The 14,586-nt window shown below is 37.5% G+C and overlaps 1 protein-coding gene across 1 annotated transcript in view; it reads right to left on the reverse strand.

Annotated features, from left to right (window-relative positions):
- The window catches only part of LOC136021667 (probable ATP-dependent RNA helicase DDX60), a 58,557-nt gene that overhangs the window by 16,017 nt on the left and 27,954 nt on the right, over positions 1-14,586 (reverse strand). Inside the window, exons 19-31 of the mRNA XM_065694138.1 lie at positions 14,026-14,189; positions 12,784-13,036; positions 11,810-11,973; positions 9,602-9,754; positions 7,592-7,741; positions 6,674-6,793; positions 5,156-5,251; positions 4,331-4,446; positions 3,618-3,763; positions 3,325-3,434; positions 3,124-3,228; positions 2,909-3,037; positions 1,955-2,082 (exon numbers count right to left, since the gene is read on the reverse strand). Of these exons, the coding sequence (XP_065550210.1) occupies positions 1,955-2,082; positions 2,909-3,037; positions 3,124-3,228; positions 3,325-3,434; positions 3,618-3,763; positions 4,331-4,446; positions 5,156-5,251; positions 6,674-6,793; positions 7,592-7,741; positions 9,602-9,754; positions 11,810-11,973; positions 12,784-13,036; positions 14,026-14,189 (1,834 nt within the window). The remainder of the gene's footprint in view (positions 1-1,954; positions 2,083-2,908; positions 3,038-3,123; positions 3,229-3,324; positions 3,435-3,617; positions 3,764-4,330; positions 4,447-5,155; positions 5,252-6,673; positions 6,794-7,591; positions 7,742-9,601; positions 9,755-11,809; positions 11,974-12,783; positions 13,037-14,025; positions 14,190-14,586) is intronic.

Here is a 14,586-nt window from a genome sequence, read left to right on the forward strand (position 1 = left end):
GCTAGGAGGTAATCTCTCTTTACTTCAACTTTTCTCATCTTCACAGATGCCTGAGCTCAGTAACAGTCATTTGCCATATACTCTTTTTTTTTTTTTTTTCCCTTTGAAGTTCAGACTATATGTTCTAATTAATTTCTACTGTTGAGTTTATTCAGCCATAAAGAATACTGAAGTGCTGCCAGCCTGTTCTTTTCCTTGGTGGCTCTAAGCAAAGGAAAGGACTCAACTACTGTTTTTGCCTTACCATCAACAGTTGTGATTGAAGCTTGGCCTCTACAGCTCTGATACCTGGTCTCTCAGGAGTCTCCACTAACTCTACGCTAACATAACATTGTGTTGGATAACTGTCTTGCAAGATCATTCATCAGTAACAGCTTAGGGAGGAAAAGCTTACCTGCACCAATGAATCTCCGAGTCACCGTCTGCTACTTGTGAGAGCTACTTATCCCCTTCATCATAATTGCTCAGGACTGGGGCATTTAACTCAAGAGATTATTTTTTTTTTTGGTTGGTTGGTTGGTTTTTTTTACTTGGCTAATTCTTGTTTTTGTCTAACTACAAAGACACTGGAGGGTCTGTCAAGTGCTGTTACACTACCCCTGTGCCTTAAAAGACCTTTAGAGAACAGATTTCTGTACTTCCTCCTCCAGTTTGATATCACTAGGTTCTGCCTGTATATTCACTGGTCTGGGATGTGTTCTTGCCTCACCAAGATCATTTATCAACTGGATAGGATATTTTTACACTACTCACAGTCTCTTGTCACCAAGAATTTCTAAGGACCCATCATTCCAGGGCAGATGAGGGGAAGGCACTTGTCCATTTCCCCTATGGAGAAGCATCTTGGCACTTAATATTGAGCGCCCCAAAACGATGCTGCAGCTCATATAGCAGCCCTGAAATGATTCCTTATTGAAGGAACTGCAAATATCTAAAAGTCCTTTTGAGAACTGTCAGTTTCAGCTTGAAATTAGCCATAACATTGATTTACAATTAGGCTGTCACTGAGAAAAAGGAATAAAAATATTTTACCAGGAACTAGAGCAATTTGAGATGGGCCATTAATACGTGCATTCACTTTCTTCTTTTCGCTTTCTAGAGTTCTTTCAGAAATGCCTTTTTATCAGCATCAAGCATCAAGCATGTGAGAATTGGAATGGCAGTGAGCATTCTACCCCTAGCGTCCAATGTAAGGAAGGGCACAGCTTCATACCAAGATGAGAATGCTTTCCATTTTTACATGATTGTTTCTCTGCATTATTACAGTGAAAATATGTGCTAGACAACTGTTTACTGATAAGCAGCTTCTTTTCAGTAAGTCCAGCATTGAGGTATGTGCCTACTTTGCTAATATTACCAGTATCATTAACTGTAATGGTACTGTCAGAAGGCTCAGAGCTGTGTGTGTTTGATGTTACAATTACACCTCACACACGTGGAAAGCAGGTTGACTGATGCATGTCACTGGGTATAAAGTGAGATTGGTAGAGGCTATGCAGTGGAACCACCACCATGTAACAAACATACATTAGTAGAACCTCATTCCACCCTCTTCTCTACCAAGCCTGCCCCTAGATAACTCTATTTGCACCTCTAAGTAAACAGCATACGTTTTCCAAAACTTTTTCTGACTATACTGGGGCAAAGCAACCAAGAATGTGACCCTCATTTCGATGCGATTCAGATTCTTGTAATTTTCTCAGACATCCATGCATGGATTCTACCCTTTCCACACAGTAATTAAATGCTCTCAGCTTCAATTTCAGCTAAACCTTTAGTGCCATAAATATACATGGGTTGATAGAGCTTGTAGGCCTTTACTTTGTAGTTTTAAAGCAAAGGTAACAAATACCATATAAATGGCATATGCCAAGCTATATCAATGCTTCTATCCAATGCCTGCTTTTCTGAATATAGGCAATACGCATATAAGACATGCAATGTAAATACTTACATAAAAAATATAGCTGGCAACTTATCCATCTCATGCAATTTATTAACAAAGCTTGCAAAATGCTTCCACTTTTCATTTTCTGAGCAATCCACAGGTTTTGGCTTCAGGTGTTCCAGCAGCCGATTCACCTGACCAAAGCAGTATTGTGGAGATTTTAGTGGCAGAACCTTCTGACTGTAGGCGAAAAAACATGAAGCCCTCATTTTCCTTCCCCAGCTTCTATCAGGTCTTTTTTTTTTTTTTTCTCAGTTATTCAGAACTGGAATAGCCACATATTGTTTACAGCCTAAGAAGTCTGCAAATTATCAACTGACTTTGGTGAGAACTCCAAATGCAAATTATTGTAGCATTCATGGCTACCATCACAGTGCAAATAATAAAGTATCACTAACAGAGTGATTATGATCTGTTTTCACATTTAAATGTCATGTTTCATGAATTATTTTTTTTAATATGTATTTCCCAGATATTCTTTATTTTCTTCTTGTTACCGATTCACCACCTCCTTGTATTCTTTTTTATGATATAGGAATAGGTGACCTCCACTTAAGGACTTGATTTTTTGCTCACTGTTTTAATTTCTATCTTTTACGTGGAAACATACATACTGTCTGTGGTTACACAAAATGTTTCAAATAAGTAGAAAGAAAAAGGTAGACTGAAGAAGCAGAGCTATGGTATAATATTCTCACCAACTGCAGGAGGTACCTAAAGGAATAAGGAATTGAAATCTCACAGCAGTATCAGAAGTCTGATTCCCAGAAACACTTGTGAAAATATCACCTTGAAAATGCTTATTGAACTGCCACAAGTATTAGTTCTTATCTTTCAAGTACAGCAGTAGCTAATCAATAATAACTATGGGAGAAGAAACGCCCATTATTATTGTATTACTTATTATTATTATATTGAAGTGTACACAACCTTAAGAAAGTGCCCAGTAACAATTGTTACCTTCTGTCTTTGGCCAAGAGCAATCCATTTGCTAAGTTCTTTCTTCAGTTCCTGTTCATATTTTCTTACATCTGCCTTTTTTATTACTACTTTATTCTTGAAAGAGACAAATGCCTCGGGATCTAGCTCCTGCAAAACAACATTAATATAAAACATGGCAGTAATTTGTTAGCAATTTATTTTGATACATTTTGCCCACAGCTGTGTATACACACCTGGGCCCTTGGCCACTCTTGCCAGACTTTTACCATTGTGTCATAAAGCTGGATGCTCTCTCGAGGAGACAATGAAAGATCTGAAGGAATACCATAGTTCTCAATCTGCAAGGAGTTTAAACAAAAGAAAAATAAAGGAATTATTTTGATGGAATCCATGTAACAGTTGCCACGCAATGTTGACCCCAGTATTATGCTTACGTGGTTCACTGTTAATGCAGCACATGGATGACAGTGTTCAATGAGAAAATCCCTGCTCTTTAGAGAACACACATACTTTTCCAAATCATTGTATCTTTCTTCATACAAAACTGTGAAGAGACAAAAATGCTGTCATGATGCACTTGAGTGTGTTAAAAGGCAAGTACTTAATCCTGCAAGACTTATTTTTACTTAAAAGAAAAAAATCAAAACAAAATATGCTTAAGTTCACACACCATAATTAAAGTTTTAGCAGAATTTATTTCATAGTTACAAAATACTCTGATACACACCTAGTCTAACACGATATGATTGCTTTTGTTCCTGTACTTTGGATTTCCCTTTATAATTTCTTGTAAAGTTCTTCTCAGAGTTTGTAGAGCTTCTTGTTATTCTATTCTCGGCACGTTGCCAATACCTCTTCACAGACTGTAACCACCTACAGTGCACATAAAATAAAGTGGCAAAATATATTTTAAGAAAACTGCTGCAGGTACAGTAGATGAATAACTACAGTCTGCTCAGTTTCCCCTACATAATTTCCAGTCCCCCCGTCACCATCTTCAGTGCAATGTTCTTGAGCTTATCCCAGGATGCACATAAAAAACATGAAATAGCGCCATTACATACTTACATATATATGTGTATATATATATGTATGTATGTATATATATATATAAAGAGAGAGAGAGGGCAGGTGTCTTCTCTGACAGATGATGGTCAAATAGTCTTATCAGGCTTTGGCAATTCAAACAGATGCAAAATCCTCTAAAATTCCCCTGCACAGCTCAATTATAGGGTCTGAAGGAACAAGTGGCACTTTTTCTCATTACGCAGTTAAGAGTTACAGTACCATTTTTTGTCAACTGGGGGAGTAACAGTAGCATAATACATAGAGCTATATAACTCCAAATCAGTTGCCTCCTAATAGTAGTTATCTCTCAATCTAAACCCACCCATATCTGATTTAAATATGCTCTTGTGAGCAAGAAAATTCCACACATACTCAGTTAGGTGTTCTGGATTACTGACAGTAGCAGAGAGTGCCAAAAACGGACATCGAATTGTTACCAAAAGGTGCTCCCAAACCTCTGCTCCAATTTCACCACCAAGACAATGGACCTATGTTTTTGGGAAAAAGAATAAAAGAAAATAAGAAGTTCCTTACCAAAGGGCACCCAGAACATGGGTTGGTTTGTGTTTGCGAAAATCCAAAGTTTGGCATGATCGACACTGAATAATTCTTATATTGCAGTGAATGGCCACAAGATCCAAATCAAATGTCCAGTAAATCCCTTTCTAGACTTAACTGGGTAGCAAATCAGCACAAAATTTCAGTACTACATTCACTGTTTGTACCCCAGATACTCACTGGCATTATTAGCAATTAATTTTATATGCAAGAAAGAATACCATAGGAATTTTAAATTTGGCAAAATTAATCATTGACTTCTCCCCTAGAATGACTGACAAATACAACATGATGCGAAATCTCTATGATCTCAGTCTGTAACGTTCTATTTGTGCCACTGAGACTATACAGTGGTGGCTATATAGTTTTTCAGCTGAATGGCTTGAGAGAAATAAAGGAAGCTCCTGGTAGCTTTGACTGAAATGTATGTCCTCTTGAGGACCAACAGTTTTAAGTTCTTTCACTGAAGCATATAAACACAATCAGCAAACAGGAAAAAGTAATTAAGTCTGGAATAATATTCCTGAAAGTGGGGGTTTTTGGCAGCAATAGTGTATGCAATTAAAAACTGTGTCACTGGCATTTTTCTTCCAGATTGTCCATAAATTTGTTACATTTGTTACTATGGAAGATGCTTACCTCATCAAATATAACATATTGTATCCGTTTGGCCCACTTCTGGCAACGAGGAGACAGCATCAGGATTTCTAAACATTGAGGCACGGTCACTAGTATCTAAGAAAAAAGGTTTGTAAAGCACTGTTTTCAAGTAAACTGACTAATAAGCTACAAGTCGACCCTGTATTTAAAAAGCATTTAAAAACATGCATAGGTATTTGACTTCAAGGTAAGCAAGATTACATTAATGATTTGTCACTGCTATCTTAAAGAAGGGCAAAAAAGAAGACACAGGAAACTAACTGCAGACTAGTTAGTCTCACCTCAGTCCCTGTGAAGATGGTAACTAATCCTGGAAATAATTTCCAGGCATGGAGAACAAGAAAGAACATAAACAAAAAAGTCATCATGAGCATTCAGCATGAGTTCAGCAAGGGGAAGTCACGCTGACCAACCTTGGGAAACTTCTATCGTGAAATGACTGGCTTGGTAGATGAGGGGAGAGCAGTGGATATTGTCTTCAGTAAAGCTGTTGACAACACCTGTTAAGATCCCGATAGACAAGCTGTTGAAGAATGGGCCAAATTAACAGACAGTGAAAGTGTTGGACTGAAAACTGGTTGGGAGGCTGTGCTTAGAAGTTGGTGATTAGTGATACAAAGTCTAGCTGGAGGCCAGTAAATAGAGTTGTACTCCAGGGGTCAACAGTGGGTCTGATCCTGTTTAACATCTTCATTAATGATCTCGATGATGGGGAAAAGCATACCCTCAGCAGGTTTGCTGATGCCTAACTAGGAGGAGCAGCTGATATGCCAGAGGTTCATGCTGCCATCCAGAAGGACCTAGGTTGGAGAAATGTGCTGACAGAAACCTCATGAGGTTCAACAGAATGATGTGCAAAGTCCTGTACCAGAGGAGGAAAAACCCCATGTACCAGTGTATGCTGGAGGCCATCCAGCTGGGAAGCAGCTCTGCAGAAAAGGACCTGAGGGTCCTGGTGGATACCAAGTTAAACATGAGGCAGCAATGTGCCCCTATAGAAAAGAAGGCTAATGGCATCCTGGGCTCCATTAGGGGGAGTGTTGCTGGCAAATCAAGGCAGGATTCCCCTCTACTCACCACCGATGAGGCCACACCTGGACTTCATTTCTGCACTCTTCACTACAAGAGAGACCAACCTAGTGACCTTCTATGATGGAGTGACTAAATCAGTGGACAAGGGAAGGGTTACTGATGTATTCTATCTGGAATTCTGTAAGGCATCTGTAAGGCATCTGCTGTGTGTTGGTAACCAAAGGATTTTAATGTTTCCCCTTTTAACCAGAGCAAGTTATCAATTGCACGCCCCCTAAGGATGAATAGGTAAGGTTGTATGCCATACACTGAAACTTTTTGGTAAGCAGTACAGGTATGCTTAGATTTTTACTAAACTTTGTTTTTAGTAATGGCACAATTGTTGTAATTAGAATTAATATTTTCAGAAGCCAGACAATACATAAGTCATTATTATTATGTGTTAAAACACCCATAAAAAGATACCTGAGAATTCATGACATCATGGCGATAATCTCGTGTGAAGACTCCACACACTACCAATCCATCTGGAAGTTTCTTGGTGAACCGACTGTATATAGTTCCTACTACTTGGTTTACAAGAGCCTTAAATAAAGCAAGACATTAACAAAAACAGACAGTGTATCACTAAAGGCATATGGTATTCTGATACATATAAAAGCATTCCATTTTGGTACCAATATTAACATACTAGACTATAATACATAGCATGTAATATTCTATTAAGTCTAGACTGTCAACAATGTTAAATTTAAAAAGATATGGTACTTGACATTTTTGCTTAAAGAAAACAATCCATAGAGATTGTTATGTAATAACATGTAACTCACTATGTAAAAAGCACACCACTGCAATCAAAATAAGTTTTGGATAAAATCAAAACAGTGGGCCTCAGCACTTAAGTCAGTTTTTAACTATTAAAAAATTAGTTTTTAACTCATTAAAAAATATCCCACTGCCTAGAATTTCATAAATTGTCTCTCGAAGCATCTAATGGTGAACTTACTGTGAAAAAGACAGCTTGACTTGATGGGTTGTTGTTCTGTTCAAGTATTACTTTACCATGTTGGTAGGTTTTCAGGCATTCTTAGTAGTTACTTAAAATGCTACTTTTAACACTTCTGTACATGTTAGTGTTTCTGACCTTAAATTAGCTATACAAATATTAATAAACAATAACTCTACATCATCTTAAGCATTTTTAAGATTTTTTTTAAACATGGTGTTTACTCGTAAAACAGAACGTAAAGATTCCATTCCTAATTTAAAAAAAAATGTAGCAACAAGATTTGTGTTACAAGCTACCTCAAACAGTTTTAGAATCACACTGAGAAATATCATAGTCATATATACAGAACATGTAGTAGGACGATGCAGCCTTACCTTTGTAGGAGCAACATAAACAAGTACTCCTTCATTGCTTGCTTTCAGAACTTTTTCCATGCAATAGTATGATGCATATGTTTTTCCTGACGAAGTTGGAGCAACAATCACTGCGGATTCATTATTATCTACAGCATCAAGAAGCTCCCGCTAAAAGAAAAGCAGTTACTTATGTCAAAACATCTTGCTAGGAAGTTCTTATTGAGTAAACCAGCTCTTTTGATGAAAACATCTCATATTTTTGCACATAGACTTTATATACAGATTTGAGACTAGAGAAAGTTAAGAGTTGACCTGTCTGGTTTATGACTGTATTCTTTATTCTTACACTGGTAATAGTAAGAAAAAAAAAAAAAAAAAAAAAAAAGAGGAACTACAGGCTCTAACTTGTTTATTTCAATTATTTGGTCTGAAATACTGATACCAAAACTTTCTGAATGCAAACCTGGATATATTCAAGTTAAAAAATAAAACAGTTAACTAAGCAATGTATAATCTAGTTTCAAAAACTTCATTATTACAGAGTCATAGAATGGTTCGGGTTGGAAAAAACCTTAAGATCATCACCAACCCCCCTGCCATGGGCAGGGATGCCTCACACTAGACCATGTTGCCCAAAGCTCTGCCCAGTCTGGCCTTGAACACTCTCAGGGATGGAGCACTTACCAGTCCTCTGGGCAACCTGTTCCAGAGCCTCATCACCCTCACAGTAAAAAACTTGTTGTTTTATACAAGTCAGTATTTGTTTTCTTGCATTATAACAGTTACATCAATATGGTCCAAATCTCCCTTCTGCTCCTATACAGCATTTACTAATTTGTTTCCTTCCCTATTACTGTCATCCTCTATGCTCTCCCCACCTTATACAGGTCTGTGAAAAGATGGGGAAGGGATACAGAAGAGTACAGAAATAGTACTAACACTATCTTTCTCTATCAGCACATATGTCAAGTTATAACTTGGTGTTCAAGCAATTGTTTTGGAGAGATGGAGATGTAAAGCAGCAAATTCAGTTGGCCTCCCCAGACAAATAATAAAAAAAACCCCTCTGAGTTAGACTTACTCTGCTTTAGACAGAAAAGTTATTTCTTAAGTCAGACTATGGATAATTCTTTGGGGACAACGAACAGAGGATGAATAGTCAGAGATTATCCAGAGATTGTAAGGTATTACCGCCATTAAATATAGTAACAAGCAGTGAAAACCCACAGATTCAGCATTTCTTATGTTGAATTCCATATGCCAAGCTCTTTAGAAAAGCTCCCAGTGTAGAAAGAATATGGAATTGTCCTGGGTTCAGCAGTAGCAGTCATTTTTCTCCTTCTTAGTAGCTGGTGCAGTGCTGTGTTTTTTGACTTGCAGTCTGGGAACAGCACTGATGTTTTTAGTTGTTGCTCAGTAATGTTTACTCTGACCAAGGACTTTGTGAGTCTCATGCTCTGCCAGGGAGGAGGGGAAGCCGGGAGGAAGCAAAGACAGGACACCTGACCCAAACTAGCCAAAGAGGTATTTCATACCACAGCACGTCATGCTCAGGATGTAGAACTGGGGGCAGTTACCCAGAAAGGCCAGATCACTGCTCGGTCGGGCTGGGTATTGGTTGGTGGGTGGTGAGTGGTTGTATTCTCTTCCCTTGTTATTTCCCTTACCATTATTATTGTTGGTGGTAGCAGCAGTGGTTTGTGTTATACCTTAGTTACTGGGCTGTTCTTATCTCAACCCGTGGGAGTTACATTCTTTCGATTCTCCTCCCCATTCCTCTGCAAGCGGGGGGAGGGGGAGGGAGGGAAAGGGGGGGAAGTGAGCGAGTGAGACTGTGTGGCTGACTGAGTTTAAACCACGACAGGAATGCAGTCCAAAATGATCTGCTGAATTTGTTAAACTTTGTGCACAATTAAATTTGTTAACACTATTTTTGACAGGTAGTATAATAATGGGTATTTTTAAATTGGGGAAAAAAAGCAAAGGTAACTTCCATTAATTTTATGCTAAAAGTTTGCATCTCATTACCTGCCATGTGTCAGGTATGAAATGTTGCACTCGGGGATCTGGATCATGTCTCTCTTCTCTGAGCAAGTAATAATCCATGTATTGTAGCTGAAAGCGAGCTGGACCCACTTCGATAGCATAGTCGCTAATCTTCTTATCATTGCCTTCTCCTGCCTGTAAGGTCAAATGAAAATTCAATCTGGTTTGAAAGGTAGCAAGAGATTGAGAAAATGGCACATCTTTTGCTTTGTGGAACTCTGCAAGCTTTGAAAAAAATACAGAAGTGCAGGTGACTTCAAAATAATTTCTTGCAGAAACCTACATCGTAATAGCCTTATGTCAGTGTTTTGCTTGTATCTCTTCAAAGGAGACTATGTCCTAAAAATTGTATGTCTTCCATAGCTAGTGCTGATAGTGGTTTTCTTGTCAGAAGAGGTAACAATCCTGGCTAGCAGGCAAAGCTCAGCCTCTTTAAGCTGTTGCCTGCTAGAGCCTTCTCATTATATACTTATGTCTCTTTACTTCAGCCTGCCCTGACCCCTTGTGCAATGAATCACAGTTGCAAAAGGAAATTCAGTGTTAAGGCTGAGTGTAAGCCCAAATTGTATTTTTAAACAACGCCTGTATACTCTAAAAAATACCAAATTTAATATTCAGGGACATGTCTAGTTACAACAACTGATCCGGAAATCTGTATAGAAAAGTATTACATGTACAACATACACTAAAAGATGAGAATCACATAATAATTCAGGTTGTCAGGGATGTCTGGGTGTAAATTAATCCAACCCACTGCTAGAAGCAGATGCAATTAGACCAGGTCATTCAGGGCTGTGTTTAGCTGAGATTTTACTATCTCCAAGGATAGAGATTTCAAAACTTAATTCAATTTCTTGAAAGAAATGTTTACAGTTATTCCAGAAATGGCAGTTATGCCTAAAAATCCCCCAACTTGGCAAGCTTAATCTAGAATCATCAGAAACAAGTAGCTGCAAACCAAAAGCAGATCCAAAATCCTGATTGATGTTTAGCCCTTCCAAGCAAGACATTAAACTTGCCAACTTATCCCTTCTATCACCACAAACCTTTACAACAGACCTTTTGAGACCTCAGATCATAAATCCTGAAACATTTGGGACACCAAACACGCTTACAATAATTATGTTGCCAAGAGCAAACAATCATAGTACACTAGTTGAATTTACACAGAAAAAGAGAAAAATAATTTCCATTCTTAAAAAGAAAATTTCATACAAGAAAATCACCTCCTCCTTCACCTCAGTCCTGATCCTCAAGGAAGGATGATAAACACTTTTCAGAAACAAGCTTCCAAAAATTCTGAACTCTACTGTGCCTGAAAAATGAGACACTGAAATTATTGGTATTGGTCTGACAGCTCACTGCAATCTTCCTTCCTCTTGCTACCGACTTCATATTCTGCAGGTTGTGAGAGAGGCTCTCTACCTGAGAGCCATTTAAGCATCCTCTCTCCCTACCAACATCCCATCTACACACAAAGGTATCAAACCGCTCTTGGCATTAAATCAGCCAGTGGGCAGGTTGCTAACATATAGAAAAGCATAAAGTCAATACTTAGAGAAATTACTTCTGAGCCACATTCAGTATAGCTGCTGGTGGTCTCAGCTGTTCTGTGAAGGATAAGCAATGTAGCATCTAAAACTGTTTCCTTTAGAGGTGATCAGTAATACCATAACGACAAACAAAATAGTTTTCATCTACTGCAGCCTCAAAGATTTCCTTCTCTAGAGTAGCACATTTTGGCCAGTTAGAGAGCAGCTGCTCATCACTTAGCTTTAAGAGTTATTTTTATCATGCAGAGTTCAGCTGATGAGATGAATTGAACAGCAGGGACCTCTCAGATGTCTAAGGCCTCAGGCAGACATAACAGAGAGCAAATCTTAATGCCTGTTTGTATGAAAGGTTTTGTTTCAATGGCTGCAAATTAATCTTGCAGCCATATAAAGTTCTGTTTACTAAAGGGGAAGTACTCTATTGTGTCTGCTAGCTCTCATATCAAGTAGAGCAATGATCCATGGAACTAAAGATGATTCATATCCAAAGCAAGAATAGATATTCCCAAATCTATGGCACAATAAAAAATAAACTAAGCTCAATAAAGATCTTCTATACTCAAATGTTTCAGAAAACACTACTGATATTCAGCTACAGATCCTGTTATAGGAGAATCATTACAGTTTATAAACTTACCTGGCCAGAAAGGGAGCGTGCCAAATTCTCAAATCCAAGATATCTAAGACATTTGGTCAGCTTTTCTAGATGTGGTTTCTCCAACATATCTTGGTATTTTTCAAGGAGAATATGAATTCTCCTCATGACTTGAACAGCTTTGCCTAAATCTTTCTCTTTGTTGCCTTAAAAACAAAAAAAGCTTACAGTTACTTGGGAGCTGATCCTATCGCTGAGAATTTTCTAATATGAGGTATTTTTAGGACAGAACTCATCCATGCAACCAAATTTATGACAATTCAAAAATGAATTTTATTTAAAGACAGCCCACCTCTAAAAAGCAGTGCTACTGAAAATCAACCACCTAAATAATTCTATCTGCTTCTGCACGCTCAGCTATAAAAGGAAGTCATACTTCTGACATCTATACAATAACTGAGCTCCCCCATTTCACCTTCCAGACCAACACATTTGTCAATCTTATTAGCAACATATTTCACTCCAGTGTTTACAATGCTCCCTCAACACATTTAAAGCAGTGTGTGTTTGGACGCTCCTAACTGAGTGTATGGACTGAACAGGTTAATTCTGGTGAAACAGGAGGCCACTAACCACAGCAGTACAGATTTCTATACACATTGTCGTCAGACTGTAAGCTAACCACCTCAGCTAATTGAACAATACACTGCAATATAGATGCATTTTAGTGTGCACGATACATAATCATTAAAGATATATATGATTAATTATGTATGCAATTTCTACAAAGCAAAACAGAAAAATATCTACAATCTAAGTTCATTGGCTACTTTACAGCTGACTCAAAGGATCTTCAAATTGCAAAAGTGGACCAGAGCCTGTTAAAACCACCTTCCATGCTACTGAAAGAGGGCTGTATTTACACATCTTTATTCCAGCTGAGAATGTCCAAAGTCAGTCACTCTCGGTGAAAGGGTATGGAAGCTGAATAATGAACATTAATTTGGCTATCATACCTTGAGTTCTGCAGTGTTCCTTCCACACGTCTAAACAGGCAGACAGTCCTGTCATTTCTACACTGAACTTCACAGATTTACTTTTAAGGGTCTTGAGAAGCTTCTCCAAATTATTTATTCCAACAGTCACATCTGCTTTTATTTCTTTTTCAGTTCGTATACACAAGGCTTTCCATCGCTCCTCTTCTTTCTTTTCTTCTTTAGCTCTTAGTCGCCTGCTGTTTTCCTCTGCAATTATTTCTGCTTTACTTTTCTATCCAATAAAATGAAATTATTTAGAACTAATCATCACTGTGTGCAAGTATCATCTAAAAAAGCTAATTCATAAACTCAATCATAGCAGGTACGTTATAGTTTTCAATTAATCTGTGTGATGCATTGTGTTTTGTAAATCATTTGAAGTAGTACTTCATTTTGAAGGAGGTACAATTTCCAAATCCCAATATATGTTCCTCAAAAAGCTTAATTTTAAGTCAGTATAAAGCTTTAGAAATTGTATAAAAAAGCACAAATCTGGAAAAATCAAATAGCAGTTGTTTTAATTTATACATAGGTAATTCTCATTGTATTGAGATGCTTTTCAATAAATTAAATAAAATTAAGAGTTCAACCTGACTTGCAGCTAAAGTTACTTTATATACAGATTTACAGGTAATTTGACAGCCCATAATCTATAATCCATAGTACAGGCTATTATGAAATAGTACTCAAGTTACTCTTGCCCAGTATTTGTTGTTCGTGAGTATGCAAGTACATTCTACATACCCTGTGATGTCTGAAAATGTTCACCTAGTTAGGATTAAATGCAATATCTAAAGAATTTTTCACAGAGAATGTTTACAAATAGTGCAGGGAAATGAATAACTGGATAATGTTTCTTCCTGTATTCCTCAACAGTTTCTTACAGTAAAATTAAATTCATTAACTTCATTTTCTTTCACTCCACATTATATTGGCCATGAGCCAAAACCTATCAGCCTTTACAGAGTTCTTCTCTATTTATTTGTTTTTTATTTGCTTGTGCCTGTTAAAATATAATTACTCATGACTATTCCTAACTAGGAACAAAATACATTTGCCAATTAGCTAATTAAATTTGAAGTACAAAAGCAATTTAAACCTCTTCAACTAAGAACTCCCAGTGCATTGAGAACATAAAACTTCAACTGTAGTAATCATAGTAGAAATCCTTTCCTGGATAAGAGAAAAAAGATTTGGAAAGGGCAACTTGAATATACTCACATGCTTCTTTTGTGTCTTTTTGACAGCAGCATTAGCACTCCCTGACACATCCTCTTGATGTACAATAAGTTTTGAAGTGGCGTCTTCCAAAGTGCTTCCGTAAAAATGATGAAAAGCCTGTAACTTCTGAATTTGTCTTCTTTCTGCTGGATCTTTGGATTTTGCTGCAAACAAATGTAATTGATTGGAAAATGCTCTGACAAAATTGCAGCCTAATCTTTTTCCAAGAAAAGATATTTGGGCAATGGATAAATTTCCTAAAATTTCCTCATTGACCTAAAGGCCAAAACCACATTTTGAAAGAGGCTGGCTACTAAGACTCACTAAAATCCAACAGTGATTGATGATTATTTGAAAGACAGGCAATAGACTCAAATTCAAACTACACTAGGCACAGGTTTAAAATACTGAAAAACTTCACAAGCAGGGTGCCTGGAAAGACATTATAACTGTTTGAGAAAAATGCCTAGGCTTCTCACACAGTCTGTGAAAATAGAAATGTGTCTTCTGAAGTCAATTCAGATGATCAGAAAGTGAAGTCTTCACCATGAAAGCAAGAGT

Source organism: Lathamus discolor, chromosome 1 (assembly GCF_037157495.1).
Source record: "Lathamus discolor isolate bLatDis1 chromosome 1, bLatDis1.hap1, whole genome shotgun sequence".
NCBI lineage: Eukaryota > Metazoa > Chordata > Aves > Psittaciformes > Psittacidae > Lathamus > Lathamus discolor.